Genomic DNA, 14,581 nt, shown 5'->3' with positions numbered 1-14,581 from the left:
GTTTATTTTAATTTTTTTCCCCCCAAAGCCCCAGTAGGTAGTTGTATGTCACAGCTGCACATCCTTCTAGTTGCTGTATGTGGGACGGGGCCTCAGCATGGCCGGAGAAGCGGTGCGTCGGTGCACGCCCGGGATCCGAACCCCGGCCGCCAGCAGCGGAGCGTGCGCACCTAACTGCCAAGCCACGGGGCCAGCCCCTCGTGTTTGTTTCTTGAATCAGTTTTCTAAGTTATATTTTCTAGGAAATTTTCAACTCATCTAAATTATCAAAAATTTGGCACGAAAAATTTCAAAATAGTCTTTTTAATGCCTGCAGCGTTTCTCGTCCCCCATTCACTCCAGAGCTGGCCTATCTCTGCTGGTATCTTTATTTCAGCCCCTCAGTTTTCTTATCAGTCACATCAGATCTGTGTGTGTTTATGTTTTATTTCCTATGTTTGACTTACAAAAACAGTGATGTAAATAGTTTCAACCTAATTTTAGTCTTCAAAGAACTGATTTTAGTTTTGGTTCTAAGTTTGTTTTCTACCTTAATTTCTGCTTTTATATTTCTTCCTACTGTTTTTCTTCTTTTCCTAGTTCATTTAATGATGCTCATCTAACTTCCAGCCTCTCCTTATGTGCATTCACGAGCATGAGTTTCTTATTAATATTTAACTGCAGCCTGTCTGTGGTTTAAGCCAATTTTCCTATTCCAGTATTAGTAAAATATTTATTCAGCACCAACTGTAAGCTTCTTACCAAGGATCCTTCCTCCCTGTGGGGGTGTCCCCGGGAAGCGCAGGTCAGCAGCCCCCTCAGTGAGCGTGTGCAGTAAGGGAGGCCCCCACCACGATCCCGGCCTTCACTCCTCTCCGTCTCTCTCCTCCCTACTCCTGCAGGGGACTCACGGGTGCCTGAGCGACACCCCAAGAGAAAGCTGACTGCACGCAGGGAAGGTGCTGGTCACAGGGTGGTCCCCTGGGGCTGGAGGGCACCGCTTCTCCAATGTTCTCTGCTCTCCCCGTCACGATTCCCGGGGGTCTTGGGCGTCCTCAGTTTCCGCCCAGGGAGGCTGAGGCGTCTGAATTCTCCATCCTCCCACAGGGTTCTGCTCCCTAGGCCAGCAAACCTCTCTCCTCCCTCACCTTTTCTTCCTCTGTTGGCCGTTTTATCTGCCCGGTCAACATGATGGATTATTCGTTCTTAGATCACTTTTCTGTCTTGTATAGGAAGAAGATTTCTAACCGATGATTCCATCTGTGTGCTGGGAATAAGCAAAAGAAACCTTCTTTTCCAACCTGTGGCAGAGCTGAAGAAGGAAACGGACTTCGAGTAAGTAAATGAAACATTGCAAGTATGAACCTTAGTGCCGTGAGAATGACCATAGGGGTCTTGACCCACAGAGGGACACAGCTGTCAGTTACTGTAAATAACTGATTATCATAAGTCACTCGTTGAAGTATTTCGAGGAAACCAAGTTAGAAAACACCAGACTTTTAGAAATAGGGCAGAATTTTTAGAAATATAGATTGGTTTCATTTGACCTATGAAAACTGCTTTACCATCCAGCCTTTACTCAGCCGAGTCCACAAAGGCCCTGTGTCAAGGCTGCCCCTGCTGGTGCCTGGTGCGGTGCTCAGGGCTGCTTCCCCTGTCCGCAGGCACAGGATCCCCAAGGAGCAGTGGTGGCTGAAGCTGCGGCCTCTCATGAAGATCCTCGCCAAGTACAAGGCCAGCTTCGAGGTCTCCGACTCGGGCCTGCTGGAGAACGTGCACCAGCGCGGCCAGGAGGAGCACGCCGCCATCTAGACGCCGCCGGGCCTGCACCGCCTGGCTAGCAACGCTTCGGATACCTGTTTTTGTAACATTTAAGTTATTTATCAGCACTTTATGTGAGTATTGTTGACCGAGTACTGTTGACATCAGTACCCAACCACAGGGCCCCTCCGCCTGTACCCTTCCTCCCCACCGGGTCCTCCGTCTCCGGCATGAGCTGTCGGCTGTACCTCGTACTGTGTGTCCTGCTTCAAGACGTGTGTACCCGGTGGAATTAAACATTCGGCTAAAACCTCCACCATGGTACTGAGTTTCTTTTATTTCTTTGAGGAGGAGTCTGAAACCTCAGCATCTGTGGGCAGCCATCAAAGGTTTCCTTGGCAGTTTTGTGGGCAGCTATTGGCAAGGTATTTTTATGGGGATCAGTGAACCCGGCCACACATAGGTACAAAGTCATAAAGGAGGGAACAGGCAAAGCTGTGGTACAGGAGACGAGTGACGCGAGTGTGTGGAGAAGGCCCTGGTCTGGGACACCAGGCGAGGGGACCAACTCCAGCCCCCGGGCTTCTGGACTGACAGCACATGCGGAATTAAACACACAAACCACAAACGTGGACCCTGAGAACAGGTGAGCTTGCACACTTGGCTTCAGTCCTCACTGCGTAGTGAATCCACCAAGTCCTCCACACCAGGCAAGTTGCGGTCCCCGTGGGGATCTGTGTTAGAACCCTCCGGGTCTGAGACGAGGAAGGCACCAGACTGCAAGCCGCAGTGCGGGGAGAGAAGGTGGGTCAGTGAAGCACGCGCCCTTCAGGAACGGAGGGGCACATGGGACAGCAGGGCCAGCACCGAGCAGTTCTTTGTCTAGAAAGTGGCAAGCGAGGCACAGACGAGACGGACCCTTCAGTACAGACCAAGTGGGAGAAGCTGACAAAGTCAACACTATCGAGCCCAAGCCCAGCGCGTTCTCTCAGCCCACTCCCTCAGGCTGCCCTGGCACGACGACTCCTCCCCGCCCCTCGGGGCGGCCGCACTGTGCAAATTCAGGCCAACGTGGACGCCTCTGTGCGATTATTCCCTTCACTGGCTCCCGTTCAGTACAGGTCCTGAGAACGACTTCAGCAAAGTTCATGGGAAATGATGACCAAGCACAGGTCAGAGTTGCCTTTTATTTTTAAATTTTTTAAATAAACATTCTAAGATAAGTTAAAATAAGCATTTATATCATTCAAAACTCTTAAAATTACAATTTGTGCATCTCTGGCATTTAATGTGTAATTATTTCAATTAATTTCTTCATGATCACTCCGTTTCCTTCTTCTTTAAGATAGAAGAGTTCTGGTCTTACCTTTGACAAAATTTTAAAACTGATGTATGATCACGATTTCTGGAAAAAAGTAACAGCAACTTTTTTGACCTTCCAAATTCCATTTAGCCCAGTCTTAACTTTTCGGAGCCTACACGCCTGTGGGTTCCGCCGAACCCCGAGGACAGGCAGAATCCCTCGTTATCTTATGATCCACGAGGGGTCCTTAGCGATCTTCGCGTTCTCTGGTCCAAGCAGAGCCAAGCCGTGTGTGCTCTTCCCGAGGCCCAGGTACCTGCAAGGCAGGCGGGCAGGGTGAGTCAGGGCTGTCGTCCACCTCGGGGGCCTGCGGGGGGCAGAGCAGGTCTCCAACACTGGAGCCCCTGGTGGTACTCACTTGTTGCTCACATTGATGAGACCCTCTCGGTGGACCGCAAAGAGCTGCTCCCTGTGCGCCTGCTTCACCTCATCCGAGAGGCCGTACAGGAAATGCTCCAGCCCTGGAAGAGAACACGGGTGACGCACGGGAAGAGGTCCAGCCCCGAGAGAAAAGGCAGGTGACGCACGGGAAGAGGTCCAGCCCCGAGAGAAAAGGCAGGTGACGCACGGGAAGAGGTCCAGCCCCGAGAGAGAAAGCAGGTGACGCACAGGAAGCGGTCCAGCCCTGGAAGAGAACACGGGTGACGCGCGGGAAGAGGTCCAGCCCCGAGAGAGAAGGCAGGTGACGCACGGGAAGAGGTCCAGCCCCGAGAGAGAAGGCAGGTGACGCACGGGAAGAGGTCCAGCCCTGAGAGAGAAGGCAGGTGACGCACGGGAAGAGGTCCAGCCCTGGAAGAGAACACGGGTGACGCACGGGAAGAGGTCCAGCCCTGGAAGAGAACACGGGTGACGCACAGGAAGAGGTCCAGCCCCGAGAGAGAAGGCGGGTGACGCACGGGAAGAGGTCCAGCCCTGGAAGAGAACACGGGTGATGCACGCGAAGAGGTCGAGCCCTGAGAGAGAAGGCAGGTGACGCACAGAAGCTGGCGGGGGCAGCATTCGAGGCTGCCTTGGGTGCTGACCTTGTTCCACAGTCACTTTATGGACATGTTTTGAAAGGTCAAACCTTTGACCTTCGCCTTCCCACAAAGCCTATCCCCTTTGGGGTGAAGATGAAGACTGAGTGAGGGCCACACTGGAATGGTCTCCCGCAGCACTCGGGTCACACAGCCCGGGGACCCTCAGTTAGCCTCCTGGGCCTCAGATGGTTCAAGCTCTGAAATGATGGGATTTGACCCTTCCAACTGGCAAGGGGGAGATGCTCTTGCCCCGGGGGCCAAGAAGCACATCTCAAGGTCACAGGAGGAGGCCGGGAGGTGGGGTAAGATGAGCACACGACTCAAGGACTCTGCATGGCATCCGGTCTGGTGACACCACGTACCAAGGAGCTCTTTGTGATTTACTCCCAATACCTTTGTCTGAAGGAGCCACAGGAGCATCTACGGCGGAGAAAACGGAGAGCTTTGCTTCGTCAATGTCCTGCTGTGTGAATCTCCCCGACTTAGCCCAGTCCACGGCCTTCGCAAAAGACTGGAGCGTTTCTGTTGAGTGTGGATCCCTAGGAGACCCAGAGAGAGAGATCCTCGCACTTACCAACTGAAGAGTAAATGACAATCACGTTCCGACGTCACAGGTCTTCCACGTTTTCTAGTCATTAACAGCTCTACTTTAGCACTTACTCCAAACAGCCCATGGAGGAAAATCTGTACTCTGCATGATGTATTCCCCGTCTCCTTGGAGACGTGGCCTGTCCACCCAGCTTCGCCACCAGATAGTTAAATACACCTGTCTGTGATTTCACTAGGAGAGGGAGCCAGGTGGATGGAGGAGAGTCGGGATTGAATGGAAATAACAGAAGACTGGTGTAGAACAGCTAAGACAGGTGGAGTGAAAATCCACACTTGTGTACGTACACCCACAGCAGGGCCGTCTGCCGAGCCCTCCCCCTCTGAGTAGAAAGAGCTCCAGAGCCCTTCACTCATACTGTCGACACAGCAGAGACGAGTCTTGTGGGGGCGGTGAGGGTGGGCTCACCGTCTGCCTGTCTGTCCTTCTCTAGAAGCTCCTAGCACAAACACAGCCGGTCAGCACCGACAGAATGTCGTTCAACAACAGCCCATGGCTCTGCAGACCCGAGGGCCCAGCCCCTATACGGGGGCTCTTGGAGTAAATCGAGCCCAGAGGGCTCTGGGCTGTCTCCTGCTGATACAATAGTTACCAAACGCCAGGATGATTTAAGGCAAAACGTTTCCTGTTCTCTCTCGCTGTCCTGAAAACCTAACCCCGAAAGGATATTGCTGGGTGTGGCTCAGTGCCAAAGAAGTGGGAAAAAAGTGGAAACAGCCCTTGTTTTTCTCAAGTTCACTCCAGTGTCTAACGACACTGGATTAACAGACCCGGTGACGTCGGGGAGGGGGGCTGCGTCTCCACGGGCACACACCGGCCAAACTCACCGGTATGAGTAGAGCGTGAAGACACCACTACGGCTCAGCTTAGCTCCGCCACCGTACGCACCACCTTTCTCTCGAATTTCTGTGTGCAAGAACTTAGCTGTCATCAAACACGCCAGGATCTTGAGACTGAAATGAATGATTAAAAAATGCAAGTTAAAAAACAAGGCTGACAGGGAAGTAAAGTATATAATACAAAGTAATCCAAAATGCTGTCAAGTGTAAGTGAAAACAAAAATAAAGTCAAGTTGTAAAGTCATATATACATTTTAATCTGTGCATTTCAACTTGTGCAGAGGGGCTCCGCGCTTCCCAACAGGACTGGGGGGCTCACCCTCCAGGTGTGTCTTTTTTTATAGAAATTTCTATTATTTCTATATTACATAAGGAATACACGTTCACTGCTGGAAAACTATAAAATGCCAAAGAGGAGAAAAAATCTATAATCCCACTACCCAGGGGTACCCCTTGTAACATTTTAGTATTTTAAATCGACATTTTCCTGTTCAACGGTAGAAATACGTATCACTACATGTGAAGGCAAAGCTTAGGGAGCACATGTTTATTTTGCATAAATATGAAAATGAACTGACAAAAGAGCTGAGTAACACATCTTGATTCCATCTTCTACACGGAAGCGTTCCTCTCGCACCAGCGGCAGCCTCGTGTTTCCGTCTGAGTTGGTCCGCACCCACCAGGCATCTTCCCTCCCTCTCAGGGCAGGCCACCTCACTCTCTTCTGTTGTGGCCACGCCCCCGCCCCCACCCCGACTCCTTACCTGGCATGGTCCGGGTCTGTGTAAGGCGCGGTCCTAACACATTCACCCACGTAGTTCACGGGGAAGGGAAGCAGGAAATGCGTCTTCATCTGGCAAGGACTGAAGGTGGGGTCCTACAGAGGAAGGGGGGTGTAAGGTTCAGACCCAGGGGTGCTGCTGTGCAGGCACAGCCTGACCTCCTGAGTGCGCCTGGGCGCCACCAGCTAGGTTCTCCTGTCAGGGCAGGGCACTGAGGTTATGTCGTCCACACCACTGCTCATTTCACAACACAGATGAAATGTCCCAGCCTTGGCACAGGCTGCACAACGTACTGTCACACAGTTAGGAACATTTTGGTCTATATCATCCACGTTGGTGGCTGACTGTGTGACCTCATCTTCTCATTTTTCTCCAGGAACATGTTAAACTGCCCTCCTCTGTGATGAGACAAACCAATACCACAATCACCAAAGCTGAGTGAGTAGAAGGGATCACACCACCCAACTGAAGGTGAATTAACACCGACTCAGCAGTTGGTTATGTGAAATCAGGGTAGACTGCGCAGTGCAGTGACAAACGTCTTCACAGCACAAGGACAGGCACGCAGCCCGCTCTGCGTCCAAGAGACAGGACTCTGGGGGCCCCACGTTCCGGGGCAGTGAGGCACCCGATGGTAATCTAAGGACAGGTCCCCCCAGGCTCCCCGCAGGAGCAGCTTGGAGGGCCGCCAGACACTCAGTGGGGCACAGACAGCGTGGACCGGCTCGTCCTGAAGTGACAGGTGCTGGTTAACGTACCGTGATCAGCTTCCTCGTGACCTGGCAGCCACTAGCGTGTGTGCTTCCACCCAGTCCACTAGGCACAGGCTTCTAAAAATACAATGTTTCCAAGAGAAATGAGAAAAGTCCTAAACTCACAAGAAATAGGGAAGAAGGTGCGTTCCAGAACTCACGGGGCTAACAACAAGTGTCAGGGCACACGTGCTCAAGTGCTGTAGACGACAACACCTTAAGCAGATGGCACTTCCTTTCAGAAACAAGAACACAGGTGGGGCTGAGGGGGCCCCTCAAAGCCAGGCAGACCCACCCACACGGGGCAGGGATGTGTGGACGAGACGGAGGAGAGAGAAGTAACTCCTCTGCAGCATCCTGCGCGGGGCCAGCTCCTCCAGTGAGAAGTAAGGCTTCCCTACTGCTCCTGGGAGCTAGATTAAAGCCCACGCTGTAGATTAATCCCATTGATTAGACTGTACTAGATACAATTATGCTAGAGAAACAGCCTCCCAGCAGCAGCGAGACAGGCTCATGAGTCACTGTTTGGGGGCGTTCTCGGACAGGTGCACCCCAGGCCCGAGAGCTTCCCCACCAGGAGACTGTTCAGTGCACGGCTCAGTGACAATGAGGGAGCCCAGGGCCACAGGCCAAACCACAGGGCCTGACGTCACTCCTTACCTGGGTCAACACCAGACAAGCTCCCCCTCCTCCTGAGCTCGGCCCCTCATCTGCGACCGGGGCAGCGGCCCCGCACACAGGCTCCAGGGACCAGTCCTCACAGGAGTTGGGACCCACCCCGGACGTGCTGCGTCAGCGCTGTCTCACCTCCACCACGTGCGGGCGCACAGGTTTCCGTTCCTTTTTACTTCGACTAAGGCTGCCGATGAAGTTTTCTACCGCTTTTTCTGCCTGAGACATCTGCTGAGGAGTAGCATTCACTGAACATCTGTTTTAAAACCACATACGTGTAGATAACCGTTACTATAAAAAATAGAACACTGTTTTACTAGTTCAGTACATTTTGTGTAAATAATACAAAAATAAAAGTGAATAATACATTGTTTTGTATAAAATAATGCTTGAAAAATGTCAAAAAAAAATAGTAGCCAAATAACAGAAATAATACACGTGGAAAGTGACGAAAAACACTTTCAAGATATCAAAAAGCCTTCCATATATTTCAATGTGTTATTTATTTTTTTTAATTTTGTGAGCAAGACTAGCCCTGAGCTAACATCTGTTGCCAATCCTCCTATTTTTGCTGAGGAAGACTGGCCCTGGGCTAGCATCCATGCCCGTCTTCCTCTACTTTATATGGGACGCCACCACAGCATGGCTTGACAAGCAGTGCGTGGCTGCGCACCTGGGATCCGAACATTCGAGCCCCGGGCCGCTGAAGTGGAGTGCACAAACTTAACCGCTATGCCACCGGGCTGGCCCCCTATCTCAATGTGTTATTAATAACAGCAATCAAGACGCAAAGACAGCATTTCTGACTCTAAATTCTGTTCTTCTGAAGATGCAGGAGAACATGGAGAATATTAAGATCTGCCAACAATGCCTTCAGACTTAAATTACTGTCTAGAAGAGAAGTCAACAATTTGAAAATGTGAACTGGTCATTAAAGTAGAAAATTATAAGTTGCCAAAGAATTACCACACTCTCAAAAAATGTTTTTATATACCTCTTCCAAATTCTACAGACTCACAAATACTACCATATCAAAGTTACCTGAATTATAGTTTATTGACAGAGTGCACTGTCTTTCTTTTTGGCCCTGAATCCTCAATCTATTAGTAGAATTAGGAGTAGCTACCATTATAGTAACACTAACCATATTCCCCGCACTAGACCAACTCCTCTGCATACACTCTTTTACTTCTTGCTACAAATCTGAAAAGGAGCGTTTTATGGGGAAGGAAACAGAAGGTCCACGTGTTTAAGCTGCCCGAGGCACCGTGGGTGTAGGTGTAAGTGTCACTTACACTTCCAGGAGCTGGAAGTCAGGCTGCCCAGCACTGACCTCGGGCTCCCCTCCTGTTGCCCTGAAAGAACCTGCCGGTGATTCCCAAGGACCGCTGGGGGAGAGGTAACGGGACTCGACATAGAGCTACAAACTCATCTAAATCTGTGTCACCGACGGTGAAATGCAGAAAAGACACCCACTGTCAGTCACTGTTCAATTTTGTCACGCTCACACACCTAGGGCTTAGGGCCAACTGTGTGTGGATGGCCAAGCTGCTCGATGTCTTCCTCAAACCGATGTATAATTATTCTTACGAGAAACTGTGTTTGTACTCTGCCCTTGAGCAAGCTAACCTTTACTGGTCTCGCGGATGGCTCATTTACAGACCGTTCGCTATTTACTTTTGGAAGCAACGTAACTAAATATTTGCAGTAAATCTACCTTGCAGTTTTAGGATTAAATTAGCTTGCTTTCTTCCCTCCCTTCCACAACATTCATTAAACTTAAAATACTACTTTTTTTCTTACATTAAATGATCTCTTAATTATTAGCACCAGTGAAGTCTAGAATCAATCCTCTAATCCACATCAAGCATTCTTTCTGAAGGTTAAGGTGACGTAACTTAACTTCAAGCGGAAGCACCTACACACGACACTTGCTGAAATGGGATGAATGGCGAGATCTCTGCTCAGAAACAAGCAAGGACCCACCTCATGTTGTCACAGGTCAGCAGGTGTTTCCTGATGCGAGGGAGCTTTCTCAGGACCGGTCTGACGTCCGTCATTTCCGCAATCCTTTTCATCAGCCGCACCTAGGCCAGAGGGACTGACTCGTGAGGCAGACCGAACCCCTGGCAGAGTGGAGGCCCCACCTCCTCAGTCTGGAAACCAGACACCGTGACACGGGGACCCATCTGTGCCTCTGGGTGGGATGCTCGATCCCAGCTTGGAGAGGGGAGGGGCTGGGGGTGGGAAGAGGAAGTGAGTTAAAAAAGTATTTTTCCCTCACAAAATCTGTGAGTTAGCTTTTCTGATATAAACAATTTACTACCAACTCTGGAAGAGCTGGCCAACCCCGAGTCACAAATGTCGCCTCAAGCTCGGCACCTGATCCATCCCACTGAAGGTCTCCTGGAGGTCCCCCGCGGGCGTCAGGGTCCTGCTGGCTCTGACGGACGCGTAGAGATGGCCCGAGTCCGGGATGCCATTGGATAGCTCTTGAGCGGCCATCTTCACCAACACTCTGAAGTGTTCTTCTTCTTCAAAGCACGGGCTGTGGAAAAAGGAAAATACAGTTAAGTTCCTGGAAACCCACCCATACCCCTTTGTATCATAGAAAATTTATTAAGTATAAGTTTCCAGACGATGTAAACATCCTCAGAAATTTTACAAGTCCATAGGAATTATAAGTAAAATTAGGCTTGGACATCAACAACCAACAAGTGAGTAAACCTTCCACTGTCAGTACACTGCAGACCCGGATCTCTGATGTCCCGGGATTAACATCTTTGCACATCAATTACTTGTTAAATATCTCACTCCACAGATGCATCATGTCTGGCAGGTTTCTATCGAGGCAGAAGGATGAAAAAAGCACTCCCTAAGTCATGAAAGAAAAAGAAGAGAAAGAAATTAACGATGACATCATTTAAAAGGAGAAGAAAAGACTCGGAGAAACAAGTTTTGGAGCAACATGATGTGGGAACAAAGCGCCACCTGCTCGTAGGTGTCCAGGTGGGAGTCATCAGGCAGCACGTGGGCAGAGGCGGTCATGCCCCCCGTCTTCAGCTCAATCTGCTGAGCCTGCTCTCTGTAGTCGAGAACCCCGCAGCCCAGCCTGTCAACAGCAAGGAAAGTTTCCCCAGTTAGCCACGCAGTCTCGGCCACAGCCTCCTGAGTCACGCAGCTGGATTCATCCAGTCACCACAGCTTCACCAGCCTCTTCACCCCCAACCTGCACAGCACAGACGCCTTCCCACAGCACCCTCTGCACTGTCCACCCGCCCTCTCCCCGGGGGACTCCGGCCTCTCCTGCTCAGGGAGTTCACTGAGAGTCCAGTCCTCCAGACACTCAGGCAGCCGCTGCCCAGCACGACAAATGAAACACTCAACTGCTTCCCAGCGCTACGCTTTCAAATGTTTACAAGCCTTCCCCCCTCTTCCAAAACATTGTCACACAGACGGCATCTGCTCCAGTATCGGGTAGTCTCAGGAAGGAGATCTGAAGAATAAGCCTTTCTGAGTTTTCAAGAATAGGAGAAGTCATCTCAACATTGATGACGCTTTTGGAAGAAACATTCTAACCGCTGCTCCTAATGCAAGAAACAATTCAAGCCAAGGTGACAACCATGAGGTTTTTTCTAAAACCGCCAGGCCATAAAAGGACAAGCAGTGGGAGCGATGATAAAAAAGGGTAGAGAGCTCTGAAAAGGTCAAGAGCATTTTTCATGTGACGTGACACTCGGCCAGAGCGCAGGGGAGCCCCGTCCATCCAGCTCCTGCAAGATGAAGACCGCATGCCCCTGACTGAGGATGGCGAGCCTTGTCCTGTTTGCTGCAGAGGTCTCGCCTCTGCCCCAACACGGGAGAGCCTACGGAAGCCTACGGCTCCGACCACCCGCCACTCAGCCTGCTGCCCTCGGCCACCAAGACGGAGCAGAGGACAGGGACACGCGGCGGTGTGTGCGCCCTTCGGCATCCTCAGAGCTACTCACAGACCTCTGCTCACCAGGGACACAGGGATTACAGATGAGCTCACGGAGGGGTACACGACACGGCCTCTCACAGTGGCCCCAGGCCTATGCCAAAGATTTAACTACTTTAATTAAATTACTTTATTTAATTGTTTTCTAATGAAAAACAATCATTTGCTCCACAGTCTCAAAAAAAACTAGTCGTTGAGATAGATGTATCTGTATTATCTTATATTCTAGGTTTAAAAATAATGTACTGGGCCGGCCCCGTGGCTTAGCGGTTGGGTGCACGAGCTCCGCTACTGGCGGCCCGGGTTCGGATCCCGGGCGCGCACCGACACACCGCTTCTCCGGCCATGCTGAGATGGCGTCCCACACACAGCAACTAGAGGGATGTGCAGCTATGACATACAACTATCTAGTGGGGCTTTGGGGAAAAAGAAAGAGAAAAAAGGAGGAGGATTGGCAATAGATCTTAGCTCAGAGCCAGTCTTCCTCAGCAAAAAGAGGAGAATTAGTATGGATGTTAGCTCAGGGCTGATCTTCCTCACAAAAATAATAAATAAATAAATAAAAATAATGTACTATATTCTAGTAAGAAAATATGATTTTCCTAAAAAATTCTCAACAAAGATAGTGAACACTTACTTATACACTGTAACCACACTATGGGTTTTGAAGAATAAAATGGTTCACTGGAAAGTGATTACTGATGCTTGAAAACAAAATAAATACACACACAGAAAATACCCATTAATAACACATACTAAGACACGGGGAATTACATAAATGTGTGTCTTTGTCCCCACAGGAGCCTCTTACTTGGTGAGGACGCTGCAGAAGAGCGGCACGTAGGGCCTGAGCTCCTCGGGCAGGGTGTTTAAGCTGGAGAAGGCTCTGAAGTACACCACGCCGTTGGTGGGTTGGGCACAGTACTGCACGGGGATTTCTCCAGCTGCAGAAGCAAAAGGCATTGAAGTTTTACAATTTCTCAACATATAATCATTGTTTAGTATTTTAAAAATAACACTAATGCTTTTCCAGGGTGGAGGTTTAAAGTTTCTATTTGCGAAGAAATACTATTGATTTGGCATAATGTAGACAAATTTCCCTATTGTACTTCTATTATGGGAAACACTGAGCGTCTTCAACACTAGAGTAACCCCTGCTCTCTGAAGGGTGAGAGCAGGAGGAGGGTGTTCTTCAGGCTCTGTAACTAGCCGGTGCTCAGGCTGGTCCGTCCCTCCCCGTCCACCTCACCACCTCTGCGCAGGCTCTCCTCATCACCAGAGTGGTCTCTGAAGCTCACTCCTGCAACATCTGACCCCACTCCTTCACCCATCCCAAAGGCCACGCGTCTTCCTAATGAGTCGCACCCCCAGCTCGCAGCCCCAGCCTGTGGGTCCATCCTGTTCTTGGCAACCCCCGGCCGCTGTGCTCCCAGTCCTTCAGGGGTTATTTACGGCATGCTCTTTCTTACCTCCCTAGCACAGAGCCCTAGACCAGCAGAAGAACTGAGGCACTGACTGACGACTGATTTACCCTCATTAATTCTGTTACTGAATACTTCCTGAGCTCCACCAATAAACCCAAACTGGGTGGGGATTAAAGGATCAGTGGGGGGGGGCCGGCCCGGTGGCACAAGCGGTTAAGTCCGCATGCTCTGCTATGGTGGCCCGGGGTTCGCCGGTTCGGATCCCGGGCGCACACGGATGCACCGCTTGTCAAGCCATGCTGTGGCAGCATCCCATATAAAGTGGAGGAAGATGGGCACGGATGTTAGCCCAGGGCCAGTCTTCCTCAGCAAAAAGAGGAGGAGTGGCAGATGTTAGCTCAGGGCCGATCTTCCTCACCAAAAAAAAAAAAAAAAAAAAAAACCACAAAAAGCAGGAGACAGATGCTTCACAAAATCATAGTGATGCTCAAACACAGTCTAAAATCCTAAACCAGGTGGGTACCAGAGAAAGTGTGACGCTGTCATCGGAACGTCCTCAAGACACAGGGATAAACTAAAGTCCCCCACTTGGAGGATGAACGTCCACACCCGACAGGGTGACCTTGTCCCAGAGAGCACGGCTCCCGTGCCTCGAGCTGGAAGCCAGAGCGAAGCAGTGAGACCAGGGGAGACACTCTAGGAGGAGAGACGAGATAACAGCAACCTGCAGCTCCCTCCCACTCTCCGCCACTTGGCACCCAAGCACTGTGAGGTGCTCTGGACCCCTCCAGGTCCTGTCATCCCCTCCTGGATTGACGGCCAGGGGCTCAGAGGATGCCTGCACCTTTTAAGAGCTGCATTTAATACAGCCACAGAATAATGCTAATCCTCACCTGAGTCTAGAAGCAACGAATGAACCCCAGCACCCTATCAGATCCACTCACGGGAAAACCACAGGCCCCACTGAGTAGAGAAGTCTACCGTCACTGAATGGTGAAAACCATCTACAAGAAACGTGACGAGCAAGACGATGAATTCACAGGGGCGCCCAAGTGCTCACACTGACTCTGCTTTTCCTGCGGAGACTGGAACGGAACTTAACCAAAGAGCCCTCGAGTGAACACGACAGCTCACACTGACCTGCCAGGCCCACCTCCAGCTCCGTGAACGGGATGGTGGGCTCGATATCCGACACCTTCAGCGCTGGGAGACAAGAGGCATCCTGAGGCTTACTCTGCTGAGCCTGTAATTCTAAACCTGAGAAAAGAGATGGATGAACATTCAGGTGATAACAGAAAGGTCTCAGGCACTTCACCTCCCCTCTCTCTATGAACTCACATAGGAATCAGGCCCCCATGCCCAGTGTGGGGCCCCTGAGCACTGGGCTTTAAAGGAACCCGTCAC

The 14,581-nt window shown here is 50.7% G+C and overlaps 2 protein-coding genes across 4 annotated transcripts in view; one reads left to right on the top strand and one right to left on the bottom strand.

Moving 5' to 3' along the window:
• PFKP (phosphofructokinase, platelet) overlaps nt 1-2,056 on the top strand; it is a 63,499-nt gene extending 61,443 nt beyond the window's left edge. For both annotated transcript variants that reach the window (XM_087420871.1, XM_004425419.3), the window contains 2 exons: nt 1,212-1,314; nt 1,644-2,056. In XM_087420871.1, coding sequence (XP_087276997.1) covers nt 1,212-1,314; nt 1,644-1,791 — 251 coding nt within the window. In that variant the 3' untranslated portion in view covers nt 1,792-2,056. The remainder of the gene's footprint in view (nt 1-1,211; nt 1,315-1,643) is intronic.
• Nucleotides 2,057-2,913: 857 nt separating this feature from the next.
• Nucleotides 2,914-14,581, bottom strand: part of PITRM1 (pitrilysin metallopeptidase 1) — a 30,572-nt gene continuing 18,904 nt past the window's right edge. For both annotated transcript variants that reach the window (XM_014783536.2, XM_087420870.1), the window contains exons 15-27: nt 14,318-14,434; nt 12,565-12,697; nt 10,766-10,886; nt 10,573-10,649; nt 10,157-10,322; nt 9,761-9,861; nt 7,910-8,030; nt 7,109-7,180; nt 6,333-6,445; nt 5,557-5,682; nt 4,516-4,661; nt 3,462-3,564; nt 2,914-3,359 (exon numbers count right to left, since the gene is read on the bottom strand). In XM_014783536.2, coding sequence (XP_014639022.2) covers nt 3,266-3,359; nt 3,462-3,564; nt 4,516-4,661; nt 5,557-5,682; nt 6,333-6,445; nt 7,109-7,180; nt 7,910-8,030; nt 9,761-9,861; nt 10,157-10,322; nt 10,573-10,649; nt 10,766-10,886; nt 12,565-12,697; nt 14,318-14,434 — 1,490 coding nt within the window. In that variant the 3' untranslated portion in view covers nt 2,914-3,265. The remainder of the gene's footprint in view (nt 3,360-3,461; nt 3,565-4,515; nt 4,662-5,556; nt 5,683-6,332; nt 6,446-7,108; nt 7,181-7,909; nt 8,031-9,760; nt 9,862-10,156; nt 10,323-10,572; nt 10,650-10,765; nt 10,887-12,564; nt 12,698-14,317; nt 14,435-14,581) is intronic.

This window comes from Ceratotherium simum, chromosome 32 (genome assembly GCF_057802395.1).
Source record: "Ceratotherium simum simum isolate JZ-2026a chromosome 32, ASM5780239v1, whole genome shotgun sequence".
Lineage (NCBI taxonomy): Eukaryota > Metazoa > Chordata > Mammalia > Perissodactyla > Rhinocerotidae > Ceratotherium > Ceratotherium simum.
The sequence above is the reverse complement of the archived record's forward strand: the minus strand, read 5'-3'. Positions and strand labels throughout refer to the sequence as shown.